General features: G+C 54.7%; 1 protein-coding gene across 30 annotated transcripts in view; it reads right to left on the bottom strand.

Moving 5' to 3' along the window:
• Window positions 1-392: 392 nt before the first annotated feature.
• LTBP4 (latent transforming growth factor beta binding protein 4) overlaps window positions 393-22,521 on the bottom strand; it is a 32,600-nt gene continuing 10,471 nt past the window's right edge. For 4 of the 30 annotated variants that reach the window (XM_054464499.2, XM_063658242.1, XM_063658222.1 and 1 more), the window contains 23 exons: window positions 21,751-21,900; window positions 21,517-21,636; window positions 20,479-20,610; window positions 20,269-20,394; window positions 19,482-19,607; window positions 18,742-18,984; window positions 18,151-18,276; window positions 17,943-18,062; window positions 16,930-17,061; window positions 16,594-16,719; window positions 16,087-16,209; window positions 15,679-15,810; window positions 13,113-13,244; window positions 12,908-13,033; window positions 10,636-10,782; window positions 7,458-7,724; window positions 7,104-7,175; window positions 6,376-6,504; window positions 6,025-6,171; window positions 4,207-4,359; window positions 2,861-3,241; window positions 2,352-2,504; window positions 393-815 (listed from right to left, as the gene is read on the bottom strand). In XM_054464499.2, the coding sequence (XP_054320474.2) occupies window positions 661-815; window positions 2,352-2,504; window positions 2,861-3,241; window positions 4,207-4,359; window positions 6,025-6,171; window positions 6,376-6,504; window positions 7,104-7,175; window positions 7,458-7,724; window positions 10,636-10,782; window positions 12,908-13,033; window positions 13,113-13,244; window positions 15,679-15,810; window positions 16,087-16,209; window positions 16,594-16,719; window positions 16,930-17,061; window positions 17,943-18,062; window positions 18,151-18,276; window positions 18,742-18,984; window positions 19,482-19,607; window positions 20,269-20,394; window positions 20,479-20,610; window positions 21,517-21,636; window positions 21,751-21,900 (3,518 nt within the window). In that variant the 3' untranslated portion in view covers window positions 393-660. The remainder of the gene's footprint in view (window positions 816-2,351; window positions 2,505-2,860; window positions 3,242-4,206; window positions 4,360-6,024; window positions 6,172-6,375; window positions 6,505-7,103; window positions 7,176-7,457; window positions 7,725-10,635; window positions 10,783-12,907; window positions 13,034-13,112; window positions 13,245-15,678; window positions 15,811-16,086; window positions 16,210-16,593; window positions 16,720-16,929; window positions 17,062-17,942; window positions 18,063-18,150; window positions 18,277-18,741; window positions 18,985-19,481; window positions 19,608-20,268; window positions 20,395-20,478; window positions 20,611-21,516; window positions 21,637-21,750; window positions 21,901-22,521) is intronic. The other 26 variants (XM_054464502.2, XM_063658224.1, XM_054464507.2 and 23 more) reach the window with 15 other exon arrangements.

Here is a 22,521-nt window from a genome sequence, read left to right as displayed (position 1 = left end):
GGAGTTTGCAGTGAATGGAGATGGTGCCAGTGCACTCCAGCCTGGGTGACAGAGTGAGACTCCATCTCAAAAAAAAAAAAAAAAAAAAAAAATCCAGAGGCAAGATTGCTCTCAAGATTAAAGAGAGAACCAAAGAGAAGGGAAAAGAGAAAGACGCATGCAGAAACAGAGATGAAAAGACAGGATGTAGAGGTTAGGCAGAGAAAACAAATCAGAAAGAGACAGAGAGACAGAGATGAGATAGAACGACAGAGACAGAGAAGGAAGACAGAGACCAAGAGAGGCAGAGAGACAGACGAAACTAGGGGTCAGCAGGGAAGGGAATGTCATTTAGTGACTCAAAACACAAACTGGAGGTAGACTTGGAGAAATAGACAGGAGGAGGCAAAAGATACAAAATAGGTGGTTTTTAATGGAAAATTTTATAAAAGGGAGAGGGCATGTGAAGGGGCCCCTGTGCCAGGCCTGGGACCACGACATCAGTGGGAGGCGCTTGGGGAGGCGGGGGCAGTGCAGGACGTCGCGGCTTCCAGGCGTCCGTAGGTCCCTTCTCCAGGTCCAGGCGGGCAGCCCCGTGCACATACGCATAAGCGGGCTGCAGGATGCGCGGCAGGGGCCCCGAGTGGCAGGCGCGGGTGGGCGGCCAGCGGGTGCCAGGGCTCAGGCCCGGGGCCGTGCGGGCGCACAGTGGTGCGGCTGGTGCGTGGGTGCGAATCCCGGGCGGCAGATGCAGCGGAAGGAGCCATCCGTGTTGAGACAGCGCGCGTTGACGCACAGCGGGGAGGCAGCCTCGGCCTCATCACACTCGTTGATGTCTGCGGAGGGGGGACAAGGATCGCTGCTGAAGGCTGGGCCCCAGAAGCTCGCCTCCTCGGCCCCTTAAGTTCTTGGAACAGAGGAGCACAGATGCTGAGCGGTTTGGAGTCCAATCTGGCCTCTGCCATCTGCTAACTGTGTGAGCCCGGCCAGGTGGCTTAACCTCTCTGTGCTTCAGTTTCGTGTTCTGTAAGATGGATATGGTGGCCCATACGGTACTAGGATTTTGTTAAGAAAATAATAGTGGCCGGGCGCGGTGGCTCATGCCTGTAATCCCAGCACTTTGGGAGGCTGAGGCGGGTGGATCACTTGAGGCCGGAGTTCGAGACGAACCTGGCCAACATGGTGAGACCCTGTCTCTACTAAGAATACAAAAATTAGCCAGGCGTGGTGGCAGGCGCCTGTAATCCCAGCTACTCCAGAGGTTGAGGCATGAGAATCGCTTGAACCTGGGAGGCGGAGGTTGCTGAGAGCCGAGATCAGGCCACTGCACTCCAGCCTGGGCGACAGAGTGAGTCTCTGTCTCCAAGAAAAAAAAAAGAAGAAAATAATACTGATGATGGTGTCAACAACAATAAATGTTCATGCATTGTTTTAAGCACATTACAAGTATTAACTTTGTCCTTCTAATACCCCTATTAGGTAGGTACTGTAATTTGTTTTACGCATGTGCCTCCATTTGCACATGAGTCTCAATGTTATTGTAAATCAGTGTTAATAATATTCACAATTCTATGAAATGGGATCTTTGACTGTAGCCATTTTTCAGATGAGAAAAATTAGGTAAGGGACAGTGACCTGTCCAGCGTCACACAGCAAGTTGCTGGACTGAGCCTGAGGTCTATGTGAGCTCCTTGAGTTTTGTTTGTTTGTTTGTTGAGACGGAGTTTTGCTCTTATTGCCCAGGCTGGAGTGCAATGGAGCGATCTTGGCTCACCACAACCTCTGCCTCCTGGGTTCCTCCCGAGTAGCTTGGATTACAGGCATGCACCACCACACCCGGCTAATTTTGTATTTTTAGAGACGGAGTTTCACCATATTGGCCAGGCTGGTCTCAAACTCCTGACCTCATGATCCGCCTGCCTCGGCCTCCCAAAGTGCTGGGATTACAGGCGTGAGCCACCGCGCCCGGCTATGTTCTTGATTTTAATCACTTGTCCTTACTGCCATCCAAATTAGGCAGACTTGATTAACATTCCCATTTTACAGGTGGGAAGACTGAGGCTCTCCAAAGAGGTCCTGCAGATTGCCCAAGGTAGCACTGCAAGTCACACCAGCACTATTCTATCCCTCTATCCTGCTTCAAGGCCCGGCTCCAGCCCCGTGGTCAAGCCCTACCCTGCTGGCACCCTGACTCCGCCTTCTTCAGTCAAGCCCCACCCAGGTGCAAGAATTACTCCTCCCCTTTGGGTTGGCCTGTCCCCTGTAGTGAGGTCCTTTCCCGTCCCTGACCAGCACCCCCTAGTCAGGGCTTCCACCCTCCCTGGACAAGCCTCGCCTCTCCCTGCGCATGCTGGCCCCAGGCCCGCCCTCACCAACGCAGGCCATGCGGGTCATGTCCAGGCGGTAGCCGTCGAAGCAACGGCAGGTGAAGCCTTCGGGGACGCGCACGCAGCGGCCGTTGGTGCAGCCGTCCAGGATCCCGCACTCCTCCGCCTCCAGCTCCTCATAGGGCTCAGCCAGGGAACCTGTGGGAAATGCGGGAACCCTATGACTCGAGGTCCCTGCCTTTGCCCCTTACCCACCACGGTGGGTGCGCGTCCTTGGCTCCATCTTTCTTGCTGTAAACTGTCCATCCCGCTCCAGGGCTGTGGCGGGCGCTGCGGGGCCAGTAAGCTTACCTCGTTCTCTCGCCAGCTTTCCCTCTGCCGCGTTCTCTTTCTTTGCCGGGCTACAGACACTTCTCTGTCCCTCTCTGTAGCTGTCTCCAGTTGCACCTGTGTCCCGCCTCTCCTCCCACCTTCTGTTTCCCTCTCTCCTCTCACTGTGCACACCTCACCCCTCACCCCTCATCTCAGTCTCATCATCGGCTGGCAGTGCTCACCAGCATAGCTTCCACCTTCAGGAGGCTCCTCGGGCTCTGGGAAGGAGCGGCGGGTGTCCCGGGACCTATAGGGCCAGCGGGTGCCCGGGCCAGGTGGCGCAGGAGCCTCAGATTCACCATAGGGGCCACCATCGTCCTCAAAGTCTGGCATGTCGAAGCGGGGTGCCCCATAAGGAGCCTCCCGGCGGGCGAAGGGCCCAGGTGGCGGTGGGTAGGGGTCGTAGGGTAGCGCGGGTGGTGGGTACAACTCAGGCCCATACGGGAGGCCCTGGTAAGGTGGACCTAAGTCTGGGCCGTACTCGTAGGGGAGTCCAAAGCCACCTGGTCGCGGTGGGCTATATGCAGGGGGACGTAGCACATTGCACAGGGCCTCGAAGTCATCTGGGAACAGGAGCCAAGGCAAACAATCAGCCCCTGCTGGCCCCCACACCCACCACTCACATACCCCCCTTGGGAGAGGAGGCAGAGGAGTGGATGGGGAGGGTCCTGGGTGGTCCCAGGGTTTCTGGAGCCAGCACTGAGAATCTGAAGGCTGAGACTGGGATTCCGATGTGCTGAGATCAAGGGTAATGAAGGCTGCTAAGAATCAGGGTCTGAGAGGCTAGAATTGGAGGGACCCATGGGAGCTGGGACTAGGGACCTGAAGAAATTAGATGAGGGTGTTCTGTGGACCAGGACTGGGGAATCCCAGGGATTGCTGCTGGGGACCTGAGGGGGCAGGATGCATGGGAGACGGTCTGAGGCACTGGGACCTGGAGGTCTGAGGACCCAAGACTGGGGCTTTGGAACTGGGTTCCTAAGGGCTGAGGACTGAGAGACTCAGAGGTTGTAGAAACCAAGACTTGGGAATCTCTGGGGCTGTGTGTTGGGGTCTTAGGCACCCGGATGTGGTGTCTAAGGCAATGGGACTTGGAGGGTGTCTAAGGCAATGGGACTTGGAGGTCTGTGGGGCTGTGACCAGGGGGCCTGGGGCCAGGATGGTGAGGTCTGAGCAACTGGTATTTCAGGTCTAAGGGCCCAGGATTTAGAGGAGGACATCTCATAGGCTGTGTCTTGCGGTTCTAGAGACCAGGAGCTGAGCGTATGAGAGACCAGACCTCAGGGGCCTGTGGGTCTGGTACTATGGGATCTGCTGGGTCAGGCCTTGGGATGTCTGTGGCTGAGATATGGAAGTCTTTGGAGTGTGACTCTGGGACCAAGATTTTGGGATGGGCTGCGACATGGGGGTTGGTCTAGGGGACAGAGTTTGGGTAGAGTCTGGGGGTTCTGCGACTGGGGATCTGAGGGCCTAGATTTGGAGCCCATGGGGCAAGGCCTCTGAGTTCAGCCTAGGCCAGGGCCAGCACCTGAGTCCTGGGCAGGGCAGAGGGCGCAGTCCATGCCCCAGGCCTCTCCATACAGGCAGCAGCACTCTGTGTAGGTGGCCTGACGGTCCAGCCGAGGGTGGCTGCACACGAGGTCAGCCCCCACTTCCTGCCAGCACACTCCCATATTGTCATCTGCAGGTGGAGACAGCATGTGTCAGAGTGGGCCTGGCACTCAGGTCCTCCCAGGGGCTGGACCCTTCCCCTGCTGAGCAGCCCAGCCACCCTCTGCCTATCAGCAAATCCTTCTCATCAGCTGTGATCTAACTCCGGAAGTTCTCTGAGGTCGCTCCAGGGTTCTGGATTGAGGAACAACGAGACTATCATATAGGAGGAGAGGGCAGAAGAAGGTGTCCAATGACTGGGAGGTAGGGCCTGAGAGGGGCCTACCCAAGTCTGGCCTCTGGAGGGCTGTGTGACCTAGGGGCAGTTGCTTTGCTTCTCTGAGCATTGTCTGACATCTCACTGTCTGGGGGTAAGTACTGAAGGCGCAGGAAATGAGAGAAGAGTGGTTGGGACAGTGGGCAAAAAGAGAGGTGGCAAGAAGCACAGAGAGAGTGTGTTGGAGCCTGTAATCCCAGTACTTTGGGAGGCTGAGGTGGGGGGTTGCTTGAGCCCAGGAGTTCAAGACCAGCCTGGGCAACATGGCGAAAACCCATCTTTACAAAAAAAATATGTATACAAAAATTAGCCAGGCATGGTGGCGGGCTCCTGTACTCCCAAGCTACTGCAAGGCTGAGGTGGGAGGATCATTTGGGCATGAGAGGTCGAAGCTGCAGTGAGCTGTGATTGTGCCACTGTACTCCAGCTTGGGCGACAGAGCGAGATCTTATCTCAAAAATGAAAACAAACAGCAACAAAGAGAGTGTTCAAGAGACAGAGCTTCAGCAGAAGTTGTCAGGGGCCTAGAGATAGGAAAATAGTCAGAAATGAAAAGGGAGAAAAAAGACCCAGAGAGAGAGAAACACATCCAAAGGGTCAAAGACTCAAAACAGGAAAACAAAGATACAGAGGCAGGAGAAAGAGACCTGAAAACAAAGATCCAGAGGGTGTCAGAAATTCAGAGAAAACTCAAAAGACAGAAATCCACAAACAGCTAGAAAGAGACAGAGACCTAGAGATGCAGATAAATAATAACAGGTAGCACTCATGTGGCACTTAGTAAAAAATAAATAATAAAATTAAAAAAATAAAAAATAAAAATAAAATGAAATAAAATTCCTCAGCCAGGCGCAGTGGCTTACGCCTGTAATCCCAGCACTTTGGGAGGCCGAGGCAGGCGGATCACCTGAGGTCGGGAGTTCGAGACCAGCCTGACCAACATGGAGAAACCCTGTCTCTACTAAAGAAAAAAATACAAAATTAGCTGGGCGTGGTGGCACATGCCTGTAATCCCAGCTACTCGGGAGGCTGAGGCAGGAGAATCGCTTGAACTCCGGAGGCGGAGGTTGCGGTGAGCTGAGATGGCGCCATTGCACTCCAGCCTGGGCAACAAGAGCGAAACTCCGTCTCAAAAATAAATAAATTAATTAATTAAATAAAATAAAATTCCTCACAGCCACCCTATAAGGTAGCGGCTATTCACCCAGTGTGCAGAAAGGAACCTGGAGTCAAAGAGGCAACATGCAAAGGTTGCCTCTAAAACTTTTGCTTTTAACCACCTAGCCAGCTCGCCTCAGAGAGACAGACAGTGGGACAGAGACTGAGTGGGGGCTCAGTGGGGTGTGGTCGAGCCAGGAGCATGGGGCGTGGCCTTTGTAGGGCGTGGCCGTCGCATAGCGGATTTGGGGGCGGGGTTACCGAGGCTCTGGCTCTCGTTGGAGACGCAGCGGCGCTGCGAGCCATCCAGCACCAGTGGGGGCTCGCAGGTGCAGTGATAAGAGCCCACAGTGTTGACACAGCGGCCGCCCTCACAGGCCGGCTCCTCATCGGCGCACTCGTCATTATCTAGGGAGAGGATGATTAAGAGGCATCCCCTTCAACTCTCCCCACCCTTTCTCATATCTCTTCCCAGCACATTGGCAGTGTGATGGATGGAGTCTAGACTCCAGAAAAGACTTCCCTCTGCTGGTGGCCACATTCTAGAGGGAAGCTGGCATGGCTAGGGGTTGGAGAGAGTTGCCCGGGGGTTGGGGGAGGTGGGGCTTATACCGATGCACTCCAGCCGCTGTGTGTGGTAGTAGTAGCCGTTGCTGCAATAGCACGAGTAGCCCGGGGCCGTGTTCACGCACACGCCATTCTTGCACACCTGGTCTCGGAAGAGCTGACATTCGTCCACGTCTGTGGGAAAAACAGAGAGAGAGATGGGGGCAGGCTGGATAGGTGGAGTGTGTGAGGGCATGACCAGGGAAGACAGAGACAGAGGTGGTGATAGAGACTAAGAAGTAGAGACAGGGAAAGAAAGATGGAGAGGCCAGGAGCGGTGGCTCATGCCTGAAATCCCAGCACTTTAGGAGGCCAAGGTGGGCGGATCACTTGAGGTCAGGAGTTCGAGACCAATCTGGCCAACATGGTGAAACCCTGTCTCTACTAAAAATACAAAAAAATTAGCCAGGCATGGTGGCTGGTGTCTGTAGCCAGCTACACCAGAGGCTGAGGCAGGAGAATCGCTTGAACCAGGGAACCAGGCAGGAGAATCGCTTGAACAAAGGTTGCAGTGAGCCAAGGTCTCGCCATTGCTCTCCAGCCTGGGCAACAAGGGCAAAACTCTATCTTAAGAAAAGAAAAAGAAAGAAAAGAAAGAAAGAGACAGAGTATGGGTGGGGTGGGGGAGACAGATACAGAGAAACAGAAAGGGTGAGAGACAGGTAAAGAAAACAGGAAGAGACAGAGCTGGGCCTCAGAGCTGAGTGGGGTGGAGGGTCAAAGGCTGGCCTCACCTCTCCGGAGGCTCAGGTCTCCGCTGGGCGCCAGGTAGCCCCGGCCGTGAGGGCACAATGACTGGTACTCAGCTACACACAGAGACAAGCCTGAGCCAGGACACCAGAGCCCCAGCCCCAGCCCTGACCTGCTCGTGCCCACTTGTCACAAAAGTCACTCTGGCCCTGTGCCTGTTAGTGCCCACCTCTCAGCCTTATGCCTGCCCATGCCCACCTGCCTGGCAGCTCGCCCTTGCCCTGACAGTACTAGTACCTCAAGGCCCTGTCCAAAAGTGTCCCCTGTCCCAGGCCCACACCCCACCCAGTATTTCCATCCAAGCCCTCAGCCCTGTGTCCCCATCAGCCCATGCCCACCTGTCTCAGTGCCCGGGCACTGCTGGATGCGGCAGCTGCTGCCCCAGCCCTCACCCACAGTACAGCAGCACTCCTGCCACGTCACATTCCGAGCCAGGATGTTGTCACATGCATCTGGGGCCGCTGTGTCAAAGTAGCACTCCCGGCGCCCGCTCCCCACAGGGCCCTGCCTAGATGTGCTGGGTCGGCGGGGCGGGGGTGGCGGAGGTGGCCTGGCCGGCAGAACGGGGCTGGCAGGTGCCTGGGGCTGCGAGCCTGGGAACATGCCTGGGGAGACAAGGAGCTTTAGCCCAGTGTGGGCTGAACCCCCAGCCCCGCCACTATCATAGATGGGGAAACTGAGGCCGGCATAGATGGGGAAACAGAGGGTGGCAGCCATCAGTGGCAGAACCAGACTCCACACCTCTCACACTCCTCTGTCACTTTTTCTCTTTCTCCCACTGTCACCTTCTGTCATTTCTGCATCTCTTGCCTCCCCACCTCACACTTTCCCGTCACCGCAGCTAACAGCTCGGGTGGGTGGTGAGGGAACTTCCCTAGCTTCCCAGATGCCTCTCTGGGTCTCTTATCCAGTGTGTCCCAAACTGGCTGAGTCTTCATCTCAAAACCTACAATTTGTCGCCAGGTGCAGTGGCTCCTGCCTGTACTCCCAGCACTTCAGGAGGCCGAGGCAGTCGGATTACTTGAGGTCAGGAGTTCGAGACCAGCCTGACCAACATGGTGAAACCCAGTCTCTACTAAAAATACAAAAAATTAGCCGGGCATGGTGGCAGATGCCTGTAATCCCAGCTACTTGGGAGGCTGAGGCAGGAGAATCGCTTGAACCCAGGAGGCAGAGGTTGCAGTGAGCTGAGATCACACCACTGCACTCCAGCCTGGGCGACAGAGCGAGACTGTCACAAAACAAATAAACAAAAAACCTATGCCTTGTCTTGGACACAGCTTCCCCACCCAGACATCCACAGCTTGTCCACATGGCCTCTTGGGTTTTTCTCCCACCACCTTTTCCTCCCCTTCCACAGTCCCCGCCTTGGTCCAGCCCTGTCCTCTCCTGTCCAGGCCCCTGCCCCAGCCTGTTCCCTGAGCTCGCAGCCTCCATATCACCCGCTTCAATCACCCTCACATAGCGGCCAGAGGGAGGTTTCAAAATCTGATTCTATCTTTCCTGCTTAGAACCCTTCCATGAATACTACACAGCCATGAAACACAATGAAATCATGTCCTTAGCAGCAACATGGATGCAGCTGGAGGCTATTATCCTAAGCAAATTAATGCAGGAACAGAAGACCAAATACCACATGCTCTCACTTACAAGTGAGAGCTAAACAGTGGGTACTCATGGATGTAAAGATGCCCACAATAGTTGCTGGGGACCACTAGATGGGGGAGGGACAGAGGTACAAGAGTCGAAAAACTGGCTGTTGGGCTGAGCATGGTGGCTCACGCCTGTAATCCCTGCACTTTGGGAGGCCAAGGCAGGCGGATGACCTGAGGTCAGGAGTTCGAGACCAGCCTGGCCAATATGATGAAATCCCGTCTGTACTAAAAATACAAAAAATTAGCCGGGCGTGGTGGCGGACACCTGTAATCCGAGCTACTCAGGAGGCTGAGGCAGGAGAATCACTTGAACCAGGGAGGTGGAGGTTACAGTGAGCTGAGATCATGCCACTGCACTCCAGCCTGGGCAAGAGCAAAACTCCATCTCAAAGAAAAAAAAAAGAAAAACTGGCTGTTGGGTACTACGCTTACTGTCTGGGTGACGGGATCATTTGTATCCCAAAGCTCAGCATCACGAAATATACCCAGGTAACAAGCCTGCACATGTATCCCCTGAATCTAAAGTAAAGATGGAAATTATTAAAAATAAATAAATAATAAATAAATAAATACATAGCTTTTTTTTTTTTTTTTTTTTTTTTGAGACGGAGTCTCCCTCTATCACCCAGGCTGGAGTGCAGTGGCGCAATCCCACAACCTCCGCCTCCTGGATTCAAGCGATTTTCCTGCCTCAGCCTTTCGAGAAGCTGGGATTACAGGCGTGCACCACCACACCCAGCTAATTTTTGTATTTTTAGTAGAGACGGGGTTTTGCCATGTTGGCCATGCTGGTCTCGAACTCCTGACCTCGGGTGATCCTCCCGCCTTGGCCTCCCAAAGAGCTGGGATTACAGGCTTGAGCCACCAATCCTAGCCTAAATATGTAACATTTAAAAATTAAAAAAAAAAAAACAACAAAAAACTGCAGCCTGGGCAACACGACAAAACCACATCTCTACAAAAAATACAAAAATTAGCTGTGGTGGTGGTATGTGCCTGTAGTCCCAGTTACTCAGCAGGCTGAGGTTGGAGGATTCCTTGAGCACAGGAGGTGGAGGTTGCAGTGAGCTGAGATCGCGCCACTGCACTCCAGCCTGGGTGAAGGTACGACCCTGTCTTAAAAGAAAAATATTTTTTAAAAAATTTCCAAAAAAACGCCGAAACCCCTTCCATGGTACCGCAGTGCTCTCTTACTGTGATAAGTCAGTGTGATCGGGCACCTGACTCTTTCCCTGGCCCCATCTCTCCCCACTCCTTCCTCTCTCTAAATCATGCCATGTTGAACCTGTTTCAGTTCTTCTCACATGCCAGATGCTCTCTGGCTTTGCCAGGCCTTTGCCCTTGCTGTGTCCTCTGCCCAGAATGCCCTCCTCACACATCGGGCCTGGCTCGTTTCTACTCATCCTGCAGCTCTCAGTTCAGATGTCCTCTCCTACAGGAAGAACTCCCTAACCCTCTTCTCATGCTGGGCCAGGAGCCTCCTCCAAAACCCCCCTGGGCTTTCCCCATCACAGTCTTGTTGATTTCTCTGGGTTGTCACTATCTGGTGATATCTCTGTCTGCCCCACTGGACAGACAGTGATCCCTTCTGGTCACTACTATGTTCTCAGTGCCCAGAAGATGGCCTGAACACAGTGCACGCCCTGTGAACATTTGTTGAATGACAGAATCTGGTAGAGTCAGGACTAGGATCTAATTCTTCTGACACAGTCTCACTACCCATGTTAACTTATGTGTCTTTTGTTGATGTTTAAAACAACAGTATTTAACTGATGGTAGCTGTCCACATCAGGAATGATTAGACCACATGATTTTCCCATAGGACCAGCTGCCATCAGTTAAATAGACACATCAGTCTTACCAGCAGAAGTTCGTGGGGGAACACAGCGTCCAGTCATGGGGTCAAACTCCTCCGGGCTGTTGGGGCAGACACAGAGGAAGGAGCCTTCTACATTTTCACACAGGGCAGCTCCACATACACCCTGTAGTGTTTCACACTCATTCACATCTGTAAGCAGGAGACAACAGGGGAGAGGGACTCAGTGGTTATAAGCTTCTATGATTCCAAAGGTCCAGAAGTCTGAGCTTTCAAATATAACGGGTATATTTAATGGCCCAGACCCCGTCATCTGTTTTTCTTCTAGTGAGAAACCTTGAATTTCCCTTGGGAACCCTGTGCTCCTCTATTTTCAATCCTGTGCTTTGAGTAAGGCTATATCTACTCTGAGAGGTGGGCACAAGTTCCAGGAATGACCAAACAGATGGTGGCATTTCTCTGGTTCAGACACAGGCAGTGATCATGCTGGGTCAGTCAAAGCCAGGCCTGGCACTTTTGCTAGAAATATTGAAAACCTCCATTTTTAGCTCTAGGGTTGCCAACTGGGGATGTTAGCCCAGATGTTCTAGGGCCACCTTCATCATTGTGAAAAATAATCTGCCTGAAAATCATGCAATAGAAGAAAGCAGAACTCAGAGAAGATAGAAATAGCCTTGTTAAAATTCCTGGATCCAGTTATGCCTAGAGTTCAAATATATCCCAGGACTTTATAGTTTTAATTCCCTTTAAAGAAATAAAACCTGTTGTGTTGGCATTTGTGAAAATTTACAGAATGTATAATTAAGATTCCTGCATTTCACTGTATATAAATTGAACGTTGAATGAAAATATCTGTAGGGTACAATGGCTCATGCCTGTAATCCCAGTGCTTTCGGAGGCCAAGGAAGGAGGGTTGCTTAAAGCCAGGAGTTTGAGACCAGCCTGGGCAACAGAGCAAGAATTCATCTCTACAGGCCAAGCGTGGTGGCTCATGCCTGTAATCCTAGCACTTTAGGAGGCCAAGGTGGGTGGATCACCTGAGGTCAGGAGTTCAAGACTAGCCTGGCCAACATGGCAAAACTCCGTCTCTACTCAAAGTACAAAAAATTAGCTGGGCATAGTGGTGGGCGCCTGTAATCTCAGCTACTTGGGAGGCTGAGGCAGGAGAATCGCTTGAACCCAGGAGGTAGAGGTTGCAGTGAGCCGAGATCATGCCATTGCACTCCAGCCTGGATAACTAGAGCAAAACTCCATCTCCAAAAAAAAAAAAAAAACTCATCTCTACAAAAATTAAAAACATTAGCTGGGCATGGTTGCATGTGCCTGTGGTACCAGCTACTCAGAAACTCATTTCTGGAGGGAGGATGGCTTGAGCCCAGGAGTTAGAGGCTGCAGTAAGTTATGATCAAACAACCACACTCCAGCCTGGGCAACAGAGCAAGACCCCACCTCAAAGTTAAAAAAAAAAAAAAGAGAGAGAGAGAAGAGAAGAATATATTGGTAAACACATATCGAACTCTGGTTAGTGATATGCATATTGAAGAATTTATGGGGAAGCGGACTGGTGCCTGCAATTTACTTTTAACTCTGTCCACAAAATTAGATGGATTAATGGATAGATATGTGAGGAAGCAAGTGTAATAAAATGATAATATAATCTAGACCATGAGTAGGTAGGTATTCATTCTATGATTCTCTCAATTTGCTTTGTGTTTAGAAATTTTCTTTATAAAATGTTAGGAAAGATTAATGTTTATGAACACTTAAGATTAGCACTTTATACATTTATACTTTATACATTTTTAAAAGCATGCACACAAAAATAAAACCTGATTAAGTCAGGTTTCTGTCACCAGCCACTACAACAGTTCTGAGATGATTTTTTTTTTTTTTTTTTTGAGACAGGGTCTCACTCTGTCACCCAGGCTGGAGTGCAATGGCACAATCTTGGCTCACTGCAACCTCCACCTCTCGGGTTCAGGCAATTCTTGTGCCTCAGCTTCCTAAGTAGCTGGGATTACAGGCATGCGCCACCAGATCCGGCTAATTTTTGTGTTTTTAGTAGAGACGAGGTTTCACCATTGTTGGCCAGGCTGGTTTCAAACTCCTGACTTCAAGTGATCTACCTGCCTCAGCCTCCCAAAGTACTGGGATTACAGGCGTGAGCCACAGTGCCTGGCATGAAGATGATCTTATATTCCAAAGTCTAAATTCCACAACCCGAAAGTTCCCATTTGTTCAGATATATAGGGAGGGACAGGGCCTGACCAACCTCCCCCACCCACTTTGGTCCCATCCACCTCCTGAAGTCCCGTACCCACGCAGTGACGCCCATCCCGTGCCCCCTCGTAACCCTGGTCACAGAGGCACTGGAAGGAGCCGGGCAGGTTCTGGCACACGGCATGGGCACCGCAGAAGGACCGGTTCCGGCATTCGTCCACATCTGCAACCACCAGACAGTCAGGCCATTTCTGGACCTTCTACCATCTCCACATCTCACCCGATGCCTGATGGACACCCACCCTGGCATCCGCCCCCTGGCGTGGGCTGATAGCCAGGGTCACAGGCCGGTGTGCAGCGGTAGGAGCCAGGGGTGTTCTCACAACGCTGAGCTCCACAAATCTCGGGACCATATTCTTGGCACTCATCCACATCTGCAGAGTGTGGAGGAGATGAAAGGGGAGTCAAAGGCCTGAACTCAGAAGTTCTAACACCACTTCCGGTGTCCAAGACTAAGAAGTCTTTAGCAATCTGGTATTCTAGGAGCCTGAGCTTCTAAAGATCAACAATGTTGAACACTTTGTTTTTTCTTTGAGGCAGAGTCTCGCTCTTTCACTCAGGCTGGAGTGCAGTGGCTCAATCTCGGCTCACTGCAACCTTTGCCTCCTGGGTTCAAGCAATTCTGCCTCAGCTTCTAGAGCAGCTGGGACTACAGGCATGCACCATCATGCCCAGCTAATTTTCGTATTTTTAGTAGAAATGAGATTTCACCATGTTGACCAGAATGGTCTCGAACTCCTGACCTCAAGTGATCTGCCCACCTCGGCCTCCTCAAGTCCTAGGATTACAGGTGTGAGCCACCACGCCCAGCCACTACTTTTTTTTTTTTTTTTTTTTTTTTTAGTAGACATGGGGTTTCATCATATTGGCCAGGCTGGTCTTGAACTCCTGACCTCAGGCGATCTATCTGCCTCAGCCTTCCAAAGTGCTGGGATTACAGGCATGAGCCACCACATCCGGCCTTTTTTTTTTAAAAAATGGAGTCTTGCTCTGTTGCTCAGGCTGGAGTGCAGTGACAGGATCATGGCTCACTGGAGCTTCAACCTCCTGGGTTCAGGCAATTCTCCCACCTTAGCCTCCTGAGTAGCTGGTATTACAAGCATGTGCCACCACACCTAGCATAGTTGGTAACTCTCAAGTCCTCACTGCCATTTCTCAAAAGCATGGTCCTGCCTCAGGGCCTTTGCACTGGCTCTTCCCTCTGCCAGGAACAGTCTCCCCTCAGCTCTCTGCATGGCTGCCTCCCTCGCTTCTGTCTGGTGTCTAGGTCAAGCCCTCCTAGCACTCCTCCCTCCACTGCTCTGTCATCTCTGTCCCATTTGTCCTGCTTTGTTTTCCTTCCTAAACCTGACCTTATACGTATGTATTTATTGGTATGCCAACTGTCGCCTCTCTAGAATGCAAACTCTACAATAGCAGGGATTTGTGTCTGTTTTGTTCCTTGCTACATCTCCAGTGCCCAACACATAGTAAGGTGCCCCCCAGTTTTTTGTTGTATAAATTTTTTTTTGAGACAGTCTCACTCTGTAGCCCAGGCTGGAGTGCAGTGGCACGATCTCGGCTCAACTGCCACCTCCGCCTCCCAGGTTCAAGCGATTCTTCTGCCTCAGTCTCCTGAGTAGCTGGGACTAAAGGCGCATGCCACCACGCCCAGCTAATTTTTGTATTTTTAGTAGAGACGGGGTTTCACCATGTTGGCCAGGCTAGTCTCGATCTCCTGACCGCGTGATCCATCTGCCTTGGCCTCCCAAAGTGCTGGGATTACAGGCATGAGCCACAGCTCCTGGCCTGTTGTATACATCTTGAATTTATTTACATATTTATTACCCCACAATAACTCCAGGAAGGCAGGGGTTTTTACATGACTTATTTCCTGTTGCTCTTATTACCTTTTCCAGACGCTGGCATAGAGTAGGTGCTTAGTGAATTCTTGTGGAATTAATGAATGAGATCTTATGAAGCTAGACTTCCATGAGTCAGAGGTCTAGCAGAGTCAACGGCAGCCCACAGATGTTTTGTTTCATGTGTTCCACAAGATGCGGACTTACACACCATCATCCCCCGACAAAAAAACATATATACTGTATGGAAGATTAGCCCCACCCTCCTGCCTCGCTGGAGCCTGACCCGGGAGGGGTGAAAGAGCGGGGCGGGAGGGAAGGCCTGGAAAGTGAGAAAAGGCAAGGGGCGGGTCTGTGGGAGGAGCAAAGATAGGAAGGGAGGGCCTGAGTGTTCCGAGAGACTGGAGGCATGTGAGCGAATGGAAAGCCCAGTCTAGAGAGACCGAGGAAGGGCAGAGCTTAAACGGGCGGGGGCCAATGCTAGGAGAATTTCACCTTGGGAATTTCTCATTGGAAAAGGATGGGGCCTAGGGCCGCCGGGATTGGGCCTCTTTGGAGGGAAGGCTGGAAGTAGGACTGGTGGAGGGCGGGGAAAGGGCGCGTCCAAAGTTCTGTTAGGAAGAGAAGGGGCCTAAAGAGGGGGTTTTAATCCAGAGGCCGATTGGAAGGGGCGGGGCCTAACAGTTTTGGGGAGGTGTCTTACTGGGGGCGTAGCCTAAAATGTGGACCGGGCTTCAGCTGCAGAGGGGGAATGTACTGCGGGTAGAAGGGAGGCTTGGCCGTGATCCTGACACAAGAAAATACATGGACACGGTGGCGGCTTATTTCCACTACAGAGATACGGTGGGAGGGTGTTCCTTCCCTCCCCCTAAGTCTGGGAAGCAGGGCGCCCCTCCTCGGTCCCCAAGGGAGCAGCCTCCAGCACCCCGTTGCAAGCGCTAGCGAAGGCGGGTGGAGGCAGGCTCACCGTCACAAGTGCCCTCGGGGCCCGCGTGGTACCCAGGATCGCAGTCCCGCACACAGCGGTAGGACCCGGGAGAGTTCTCACAGCGCTGCGACCCGCACAGGGCTGGGCCTCGCTCGCGACATTCGTCCACGTCTGAGGAGAGAGGTTGGGTGGTCGGATGTGGGAAGCAGGGAGGCAAGATGGGGGATACAAGGAGGGGAGAGAAGAGTCAGAAGGGGGAGGCCGGGCAAGCAGAGGAGAGGGTAGGGGAAGATTGGGGTAGAGGAGAGATGGGGAGGCTAGGAGAGGAGGCGGGGGAAAGAGGTAAGGGGAGGGGAGAAGCGGAGGAGGAAAGACAGAGGTGGGAGGCCAATCGGCGAGTCGGGGAGTCAGAGGGAGGCGGGATCAGGCCGGGGCGGGGCCTCTCACCGAGGCAGGAGGCGAGGTCCGGGCCGGCGCGGTGCCCCGGAGGACAGACGCACTCGAAGGAGCCGTCGGTGTTGGTACAGATGCCGCTCTGGCAAAGGTCCTCCTCGCTGCACTCGTCAACGTCTGCGGGACAGGGCGTCCGAAAGCCCGGCCCACCTCCCGCTCCGCCTAACATTCCAGGCCACACCCCTCCACCGCCCCTCGGTGCTCCTAGGCCTTTCACGCCTTCCCCAACCTGCCTCACGCTACTTCCCTCTCTGCAAACACCGCCCCCCGACGGGGTTGGAACAGCTTCTTTACAATCACGGTCCAAATACCCAGACTCCGCCCTTTCCTCTCCACGCCCCGCCCCCCCTCACTGCCTCGAGACTCCCACCCGCTGCCCCGATCCTGCTGGAAGACCCCGGCTAAAAACTTGTTTTCCCCTTTTCGCCCTCTTCTCCCCGTCCCGCCTTTTCCTGCCCTAAGCCCACCCTTTCCGGGGCCAGGATCAGCCTGGGTACGAACCGAGGCAAGAGGCTCCGCGGGGTCCGGGTCGGTAGCCGGGGGCACAAGTACAGGCAAAGGAGCCGTCAGTGTTGAGGCACTCGCCGTGAGGGAAGCAGAAATCGCCCTCCAGGCACTCGTTCACGTCTAGGGTACACGAGAGATTGGGCGGAGTCACGGGACCCAGCCTCCCAGGCACAAGCTCCGCCCACATCGCAGTAACCCCGCCCCCACCAATGCCAGGTTTCTAAGCTCCTCCCCACAGCGCCTTGGTCCCGCCTCCAACTTTCCAGCCGGCTTTGCCCTGGAACCCAGGCCCTACTCCCAGACTCTCTGGCGGGTCCCTATGCTGCTCACCTGCGCAGGGCCCGGGCCGACCCGACGGCGCCCGGTAGCCTGGCGCGCAGCTGCAGCGGAAGGAGCCTTCGGTGTTAGTGCAGTGGCCGTGGGGACCACAGGGAGGGGCACCCGAACTGCATTCGTCCACATCTGTGGGGGGTGGGGGTGTTCAGAAAGGGTCCAGTCTCAGGACACACCCGACCAATCCCCTTGGAGTAGGGGGTCTGGGGGAGGTGGTGGGAAGTCTCATGAGTTGGAGGCTGGGGGAGGGCTCTATGGCAGAGGTGGGTAGGGCTGACCAAGGTTCCCGGGTTCCGGTGACCATGGTTGCAAGCCCTGTGGGTCTAGGTTTCTAGGAACTACCTGTACCAGGATTTTGGAGTCAGGAGAGGGGACTCTAGCTTAGACAGGGATCAGAAATGAACTAGGGCAAGGGACCAGTCACGTATTATAAACTAGGATCATTGGATGGGATTCGGCTGAGCCATGGTTCAGAGTTAGTGACTGGAATCTGAATCCAGTTAGGATCAGAAGTTATAGTCAGGGTCCAGAATTCTGCCTCAAGTCAGGGGCCAGGGTCAGGGATTATGAACCCAACCAGGTTCCAGAGAAGGGATTCTGAGAAGCGGCAGGGGCTGTGAAAGAAACAGGATCAAGAGTCACACAGTCAAGGTTATGGTCAGTGCTATGGTTAGTGGTTATGATTAGGGTCAAATTTCACAGTCAAATTCAGGAGTTATAGGTCACACTCAGGGCCAGAGTCACCAGGGTTACAATTGCTATCAGGGTATGGACAGGGACTATCATCAAGGGTGATGGTTAGGGTCAAATGTTACTGTCAAGTTGGGTCTCAGGAGTCACATTCAGGGTCAAGAGTTGTGGTCCAGGTCAGGGTCAGGAGTCACAGGCTCTGGGGACTGAGGGACTGAGGTCCAGGTCAGGAGGTTATGGGCCAGGTCATAGTTGTGATCTGGGTCAAGGGTCGGGGGACATGATGCAGGCCCAAGGTCACAGCCAGGGCCTGGTCTCACCAGTGCATCTGCCACGGTGCAGGTGGTGGCCAGAAGGACAGGCCCTGCACTGGAAGGAGCCAGGCGAGTTCACACACTCCTGCCCAGGGCATGCCAGGTGGTTCTCACACTCATCCACATCTGGGGGGCAGGGGAGAGGGTGGCCTTGAAGCAGTGGTCCAACGCCCGCCTCACCCATCCACACTCCTCCCTCCCTCCCTGGCCTCACCCTCGCACTCGGAGCCAGCAGCGTTGGGTTGGAAGCCCACGGGGCAGACACACTGGAAGCTGCCTTCTGTGTTCTCACACCGGCCATAGGTGCAGGGTGGGGGGCTTCGGGCACACTCGTCCACATCTGGGGCAGAGGGGACCAGTGAGGCTGAGGAAGGGGCCTGAATCCATCCCCATGGCCATCACCACCCACCCCAGCATTCCAGTCTTGAGCCAGCCTTCTGGACTTGCCTCAGGCTGCTCCCTCTTCCCAGGAAGACAGACGCCTTCCTCGTGTCCCCATTCAATGGTCTCTTCAGCTACTAAGGTGGAGCTAAGGCATCAACTCCATGTTGCCTGCCCTGCCTCAGGTGACCCCCTCCTCAGGGTTCCCATAAGCACAAAAGTATCTTTCAAAAAGGGAAGAGGGGTGGGGAGGACTATCTTATTTTGTTGAAAGGAGAGAAGACTCTGGAGTGAGGCCCCCCTATCCCTCAGCCCCTGTTCTCCAACCCTGAGCCCCAACACTCCGCCTCTCTGCCCCTCAATAATCTCTCTCCAGTGTCCACAGCAAACAGTGATGGAGTAGGGCTGGGCTCAGCACCCTCACCTTGGCAGGGGGCCCCGGGCCCTCGGGAGCGGAAGCCAGCAGGGCAGGCACAGTGAAAGGAGCCTGCCGTGTTGTCACAGCGGCCGGGCCCGCAGGGCGGCGGCTCCTGGGCACACTCATCCACATCCTCTTCACACGCCGAGCCCCGGAAGCCAGCCGGGCAAACACAGCGAAAAGAGCCAGGCAGGTTCTTGCAGGCCCCTCGGCCACACAGGCCCGGGCTCTGGGTGCATTCATCCACATCTGCACAGGGCAGGGGGCCCGGGGTCACTTGCTCCCCTCTGCCTCCCTGACCTCTGTCACTTTGGCTTTCCACCCTCCAACATTCTGTCCCCGTGACCCCATCACTATTCCTCTTTGTCACCATCATCTGACTCTGCATCTTCCACCAATCCCTACTAAGCTGCCTGGCTGGTTCTGTCTCTGTAGTCCCCATGAGAAGGCCTCCTTCTCCCCTGTCCTCCATAACTCTGCTCCCCTTACCCGATTACTGACATTTCCATCCCTCCTCACTCTGCTTCTCCATCTTCCATGACTCAGCCTTTCTGTTTCCCATCACTTGGCCTCTCCATCCCAGGTTTCTCTCTACTGCCATCAGGCCACACATCTGCTCCAGAGCCTGGCCTCTGTCTCCCATCAATCAGCTCGCTTTGCCCTGTTGTTCAGTCTCTCTGGCCCTCATCACTGCGCTCTACCCAACCCCTCACACCCCTTCCCAGCTGACCCTCCCAGGCCCTCACCCTGGCAGCTGGCTCCGTGCGGTGCAGCCTGGTACCCAGCAGGGCACACGCACAGGAAGCTGCCTGGCGTGTTCTCGCAGCGCCCCAGGTCACACGGCGGCGGCACGCGGTGGCATTCGTCCACGTCTGTGGGCACAGACCAGGCGGCTGGGACTGGGGCAGACAGTCCCGGGAGAAGCGACGCAGGGAGGCGGGGGTAGAGGGAAGCGGGAGCGGGGCCAAGCTTGGGCCAGAGCCAGGCTGGGGACCCGGCCAGGACAGCCGGAGAGGGGCACAGTGAGAGGGGCAATTGTGGAGGGGAGGGTTTGGTAGGGCAAGGGCAGAAAGGAGAGCTTTGGGGACCGAGTAAAGGGAAGGTGAGGTAGGGGCTAGAGAAGAAAGGAGCAGTTTGGGGACAGGGCTCTGGTGTGGCAGGGTTGGAATCAGGGGTCGTGGTCGGGGGATTGGTTGCCGCAGTTGCAGGACAGTGGCGGGGCCTGGAGAAGGGAGTTAGTCAGGGAGGGGCGTGGCCAATAAGGGCGGGGCCTGGGCGTGGGGACGGGGCAATACGAGCCGCGACCAGCCCCGGATAGAAACTGGCAGTTTGGGAGCTGGGTAGGTGTGGGGTCAAAGGGAGGCTGGAGCAGGGTGGAGGCGGGTGAGGGAAGGGCGGGGCCAAGGGCCAGGGCAGAGCAGTCCTGGGGCGGGACCCGAGAGGGGAAGCGTGGGAGGGCTGGAGAGGCTCTGGAGTGAGAGCAGGAGCGAGACCCTGAGGTGGGCCTGGAGCTGGGTGGGGCAAATTTCTCACCCAGGCATTCCGCAGCCCGTGGGCCGGCTCGGAAGCCCGGGCCGCACACGCAGCGGAAGCTGCCTGGTGAGTTCTCGCAGCGCCCGGGAGCACAGGGCGGGGGCACGCGGCGACATTCGTCCACATCTGAGGACACGGAGGGGGCTGGTGACAAGGTGAAAAGGCAAAGCCCCCCGCCCCGCCTCCTTCCGCGCCCTCCGCCTTGCTCACCAATGCATCGGGTGCCCTGGGGGCTGAGCCGGAAGCCAGAGTCGCAAGCGCAGGTGTAGCCGCTGGGCCGGGAAATGCAGCGTCCTGGGCCGCAGACCTGGGGGTTGCGCTGACACATGCCGGAGGAGGGACCTGGGGGGTCCAGTCAGCCAGGGTTCCCCCATCTCTGAATCCTCCGTTCCTTTCATCCCAGTAAAACCCCCACCCCCGGAGACATCCATAAAACACCTTCATGGATGTCTCCTCCCCAAGCAAGCCCAGTCTTCTCCTGATCTCCATTTTTTTTTATCCTGGAACGTTCTCATCAGACCCTTGGCCGAATCCCCTCATCATGCCACCCCAAGGTCTCTGGTTTTGAATAGTTTGCTCTCCAACCCTCCGCCTGAGATACATTCTTAGTGCCCTACCTGAGAAATAATTATCTAATATTAGATAATGAAAAATAATTATCTACCGTAAGTATCTGAGCACTTACTAGGTGTCAGACACTTCAGAGGTATCTCAACCGATGAGAAAACTGAGTCTCAGAGGTTAAATGGCTTGCTCAATTGACACAGAAGAGCCCAACTCCGACTCCAGCTCCTGATCTAACTACCACCCAACCCTTCAAACGCTTATTTCTTCCCATACCATTCCTATTTGCTGTAACCTGGAATCTTCACCTTGGAGTCTTTTACCCCAGAATCCCACCTGTAATACCCGCATCAATGCCCTGAATTCTTTTTTTTTTTTTTTTTTTGAGATGGAGTGTCGCTCAGGCTGGAGTGCAATGGCACGATCTCAGCTCACTGCAACCTCTGCCTCCTGGGTTCCAGCGATTCTCCTGCCTCAGCCTCCCAAGTAGCAGGGATTACAGGCATCTGCCACCAGGCCCAGCTAATTTTTGTAGTTTTAGTAGAGACAGGGTTTCACCATGTTGGCCAGGCTGGTCTCGAACTCCTGACCTGGTGATCCACCCTCCTCAGCCTCCCAAAGTGCTGGGATTACAGGCGTGAGCCACTGCTCCAGGCCCAATGCCCTCAGTTCTTTCTAGCAAACCTGATTCAGGAATCTCAGGACCAATCCAGGCAGGGATGCTGGGCAAGGGAAGCTCAGGGCCAGGCCGGGAATCGGGCCGGGGTTCAGGCCGGGGCTCCGGGCGATGGGTGGGCAGAAAGCCTGATAAAGAAGGGGTATCAACGAGTGGAGCCCAAATCCTCTCTTGCCTCCTTTCACCATGGGGCCGGGGCAGCCCCTTGAAGATGGCACCCACTTCTGCCAGAGCCAGCTCACCTGCAGATGGCCGAGAGGTGGCTGGAAGGGTACGAGGCTGGCTGAGTGACACTCGGGGTGGCTCCTGGCCCAGGGGTCTGGTGTTGTAGCGGAGGTCCGAGGCCGAGTAGTGGTAGCCAGGGCCAGCCGGGCAGATCTCCCGGAAACCCTCTGGGAACAGGAAAGAGAGAGGGACAGAGAGAAGACAAGAGAGCGGGAGGAAAACGATGGCAAGCCCAGACTCTGGCCTTGGCTAGGGGCAGGGCTTGGCTGCAGAGTGTCAGAGGTTTGAGTTGGAGGCTGGGATGGGGTGGTGTCCTGGCCAAAGAGTAGAATGTCTCAGAGGCTAAAGGTGGGGCCAAGAGCGTTTTCCCACATTTGGGATGGTGGTAGGAACAGGGTTGAGGGCAGGGTCTGGTTGGGTCTACAGGGACAGAGTTGGAGGCTAGGAAATAGCTCCCTTGTGGGATTTAGTTTTAAGTAGAAGATAGAATGCCAGGGAGGTGTCTCAGGGAGGGGCATGCCTGGGGTGGGGCTAAGCTGAAGGCAGTGTCTCAGAAGCCAAGGACTTGGTCAAAGCTCAGGGACAGGGTGGGACTGGGCGTTGACGCTCAGGAGACAAAACCTAACTTGGGGGCTCCGGGGTAGCTGTGGCTACGGATGGAGGGGTGGGTGTGGCTACAGATGGAGGTGGAGCCATGGATGCTGTCCAGTCTGAGGCCTGCGGGTCTGAGAGGCTGCGGCGTGGCCAAGGCTGGAGCCCAGCCAGCCAGGTTAGGGGCGGTGAACTCA

The sequence above is a fragment of the Pongo pygmaeus genome, chromosome 20 (assembly GCF_028885625.2).
Source record: "Pongo pygmaeus isolate AG05252 chromosome 20, NHGRI_mPonPyg2-v2.0_pri, whole genome shotgun sequence".
NCBI lineage: Eukaryota > Metazoa > Chordata > Mammalia > Primates > Hominidae > Pongo > Pongo pygmaeus.
Note: the sequence above shows the minus strand (reverse complement) of the source record. Positions and strands in the feature narration are given on the sequence as shown.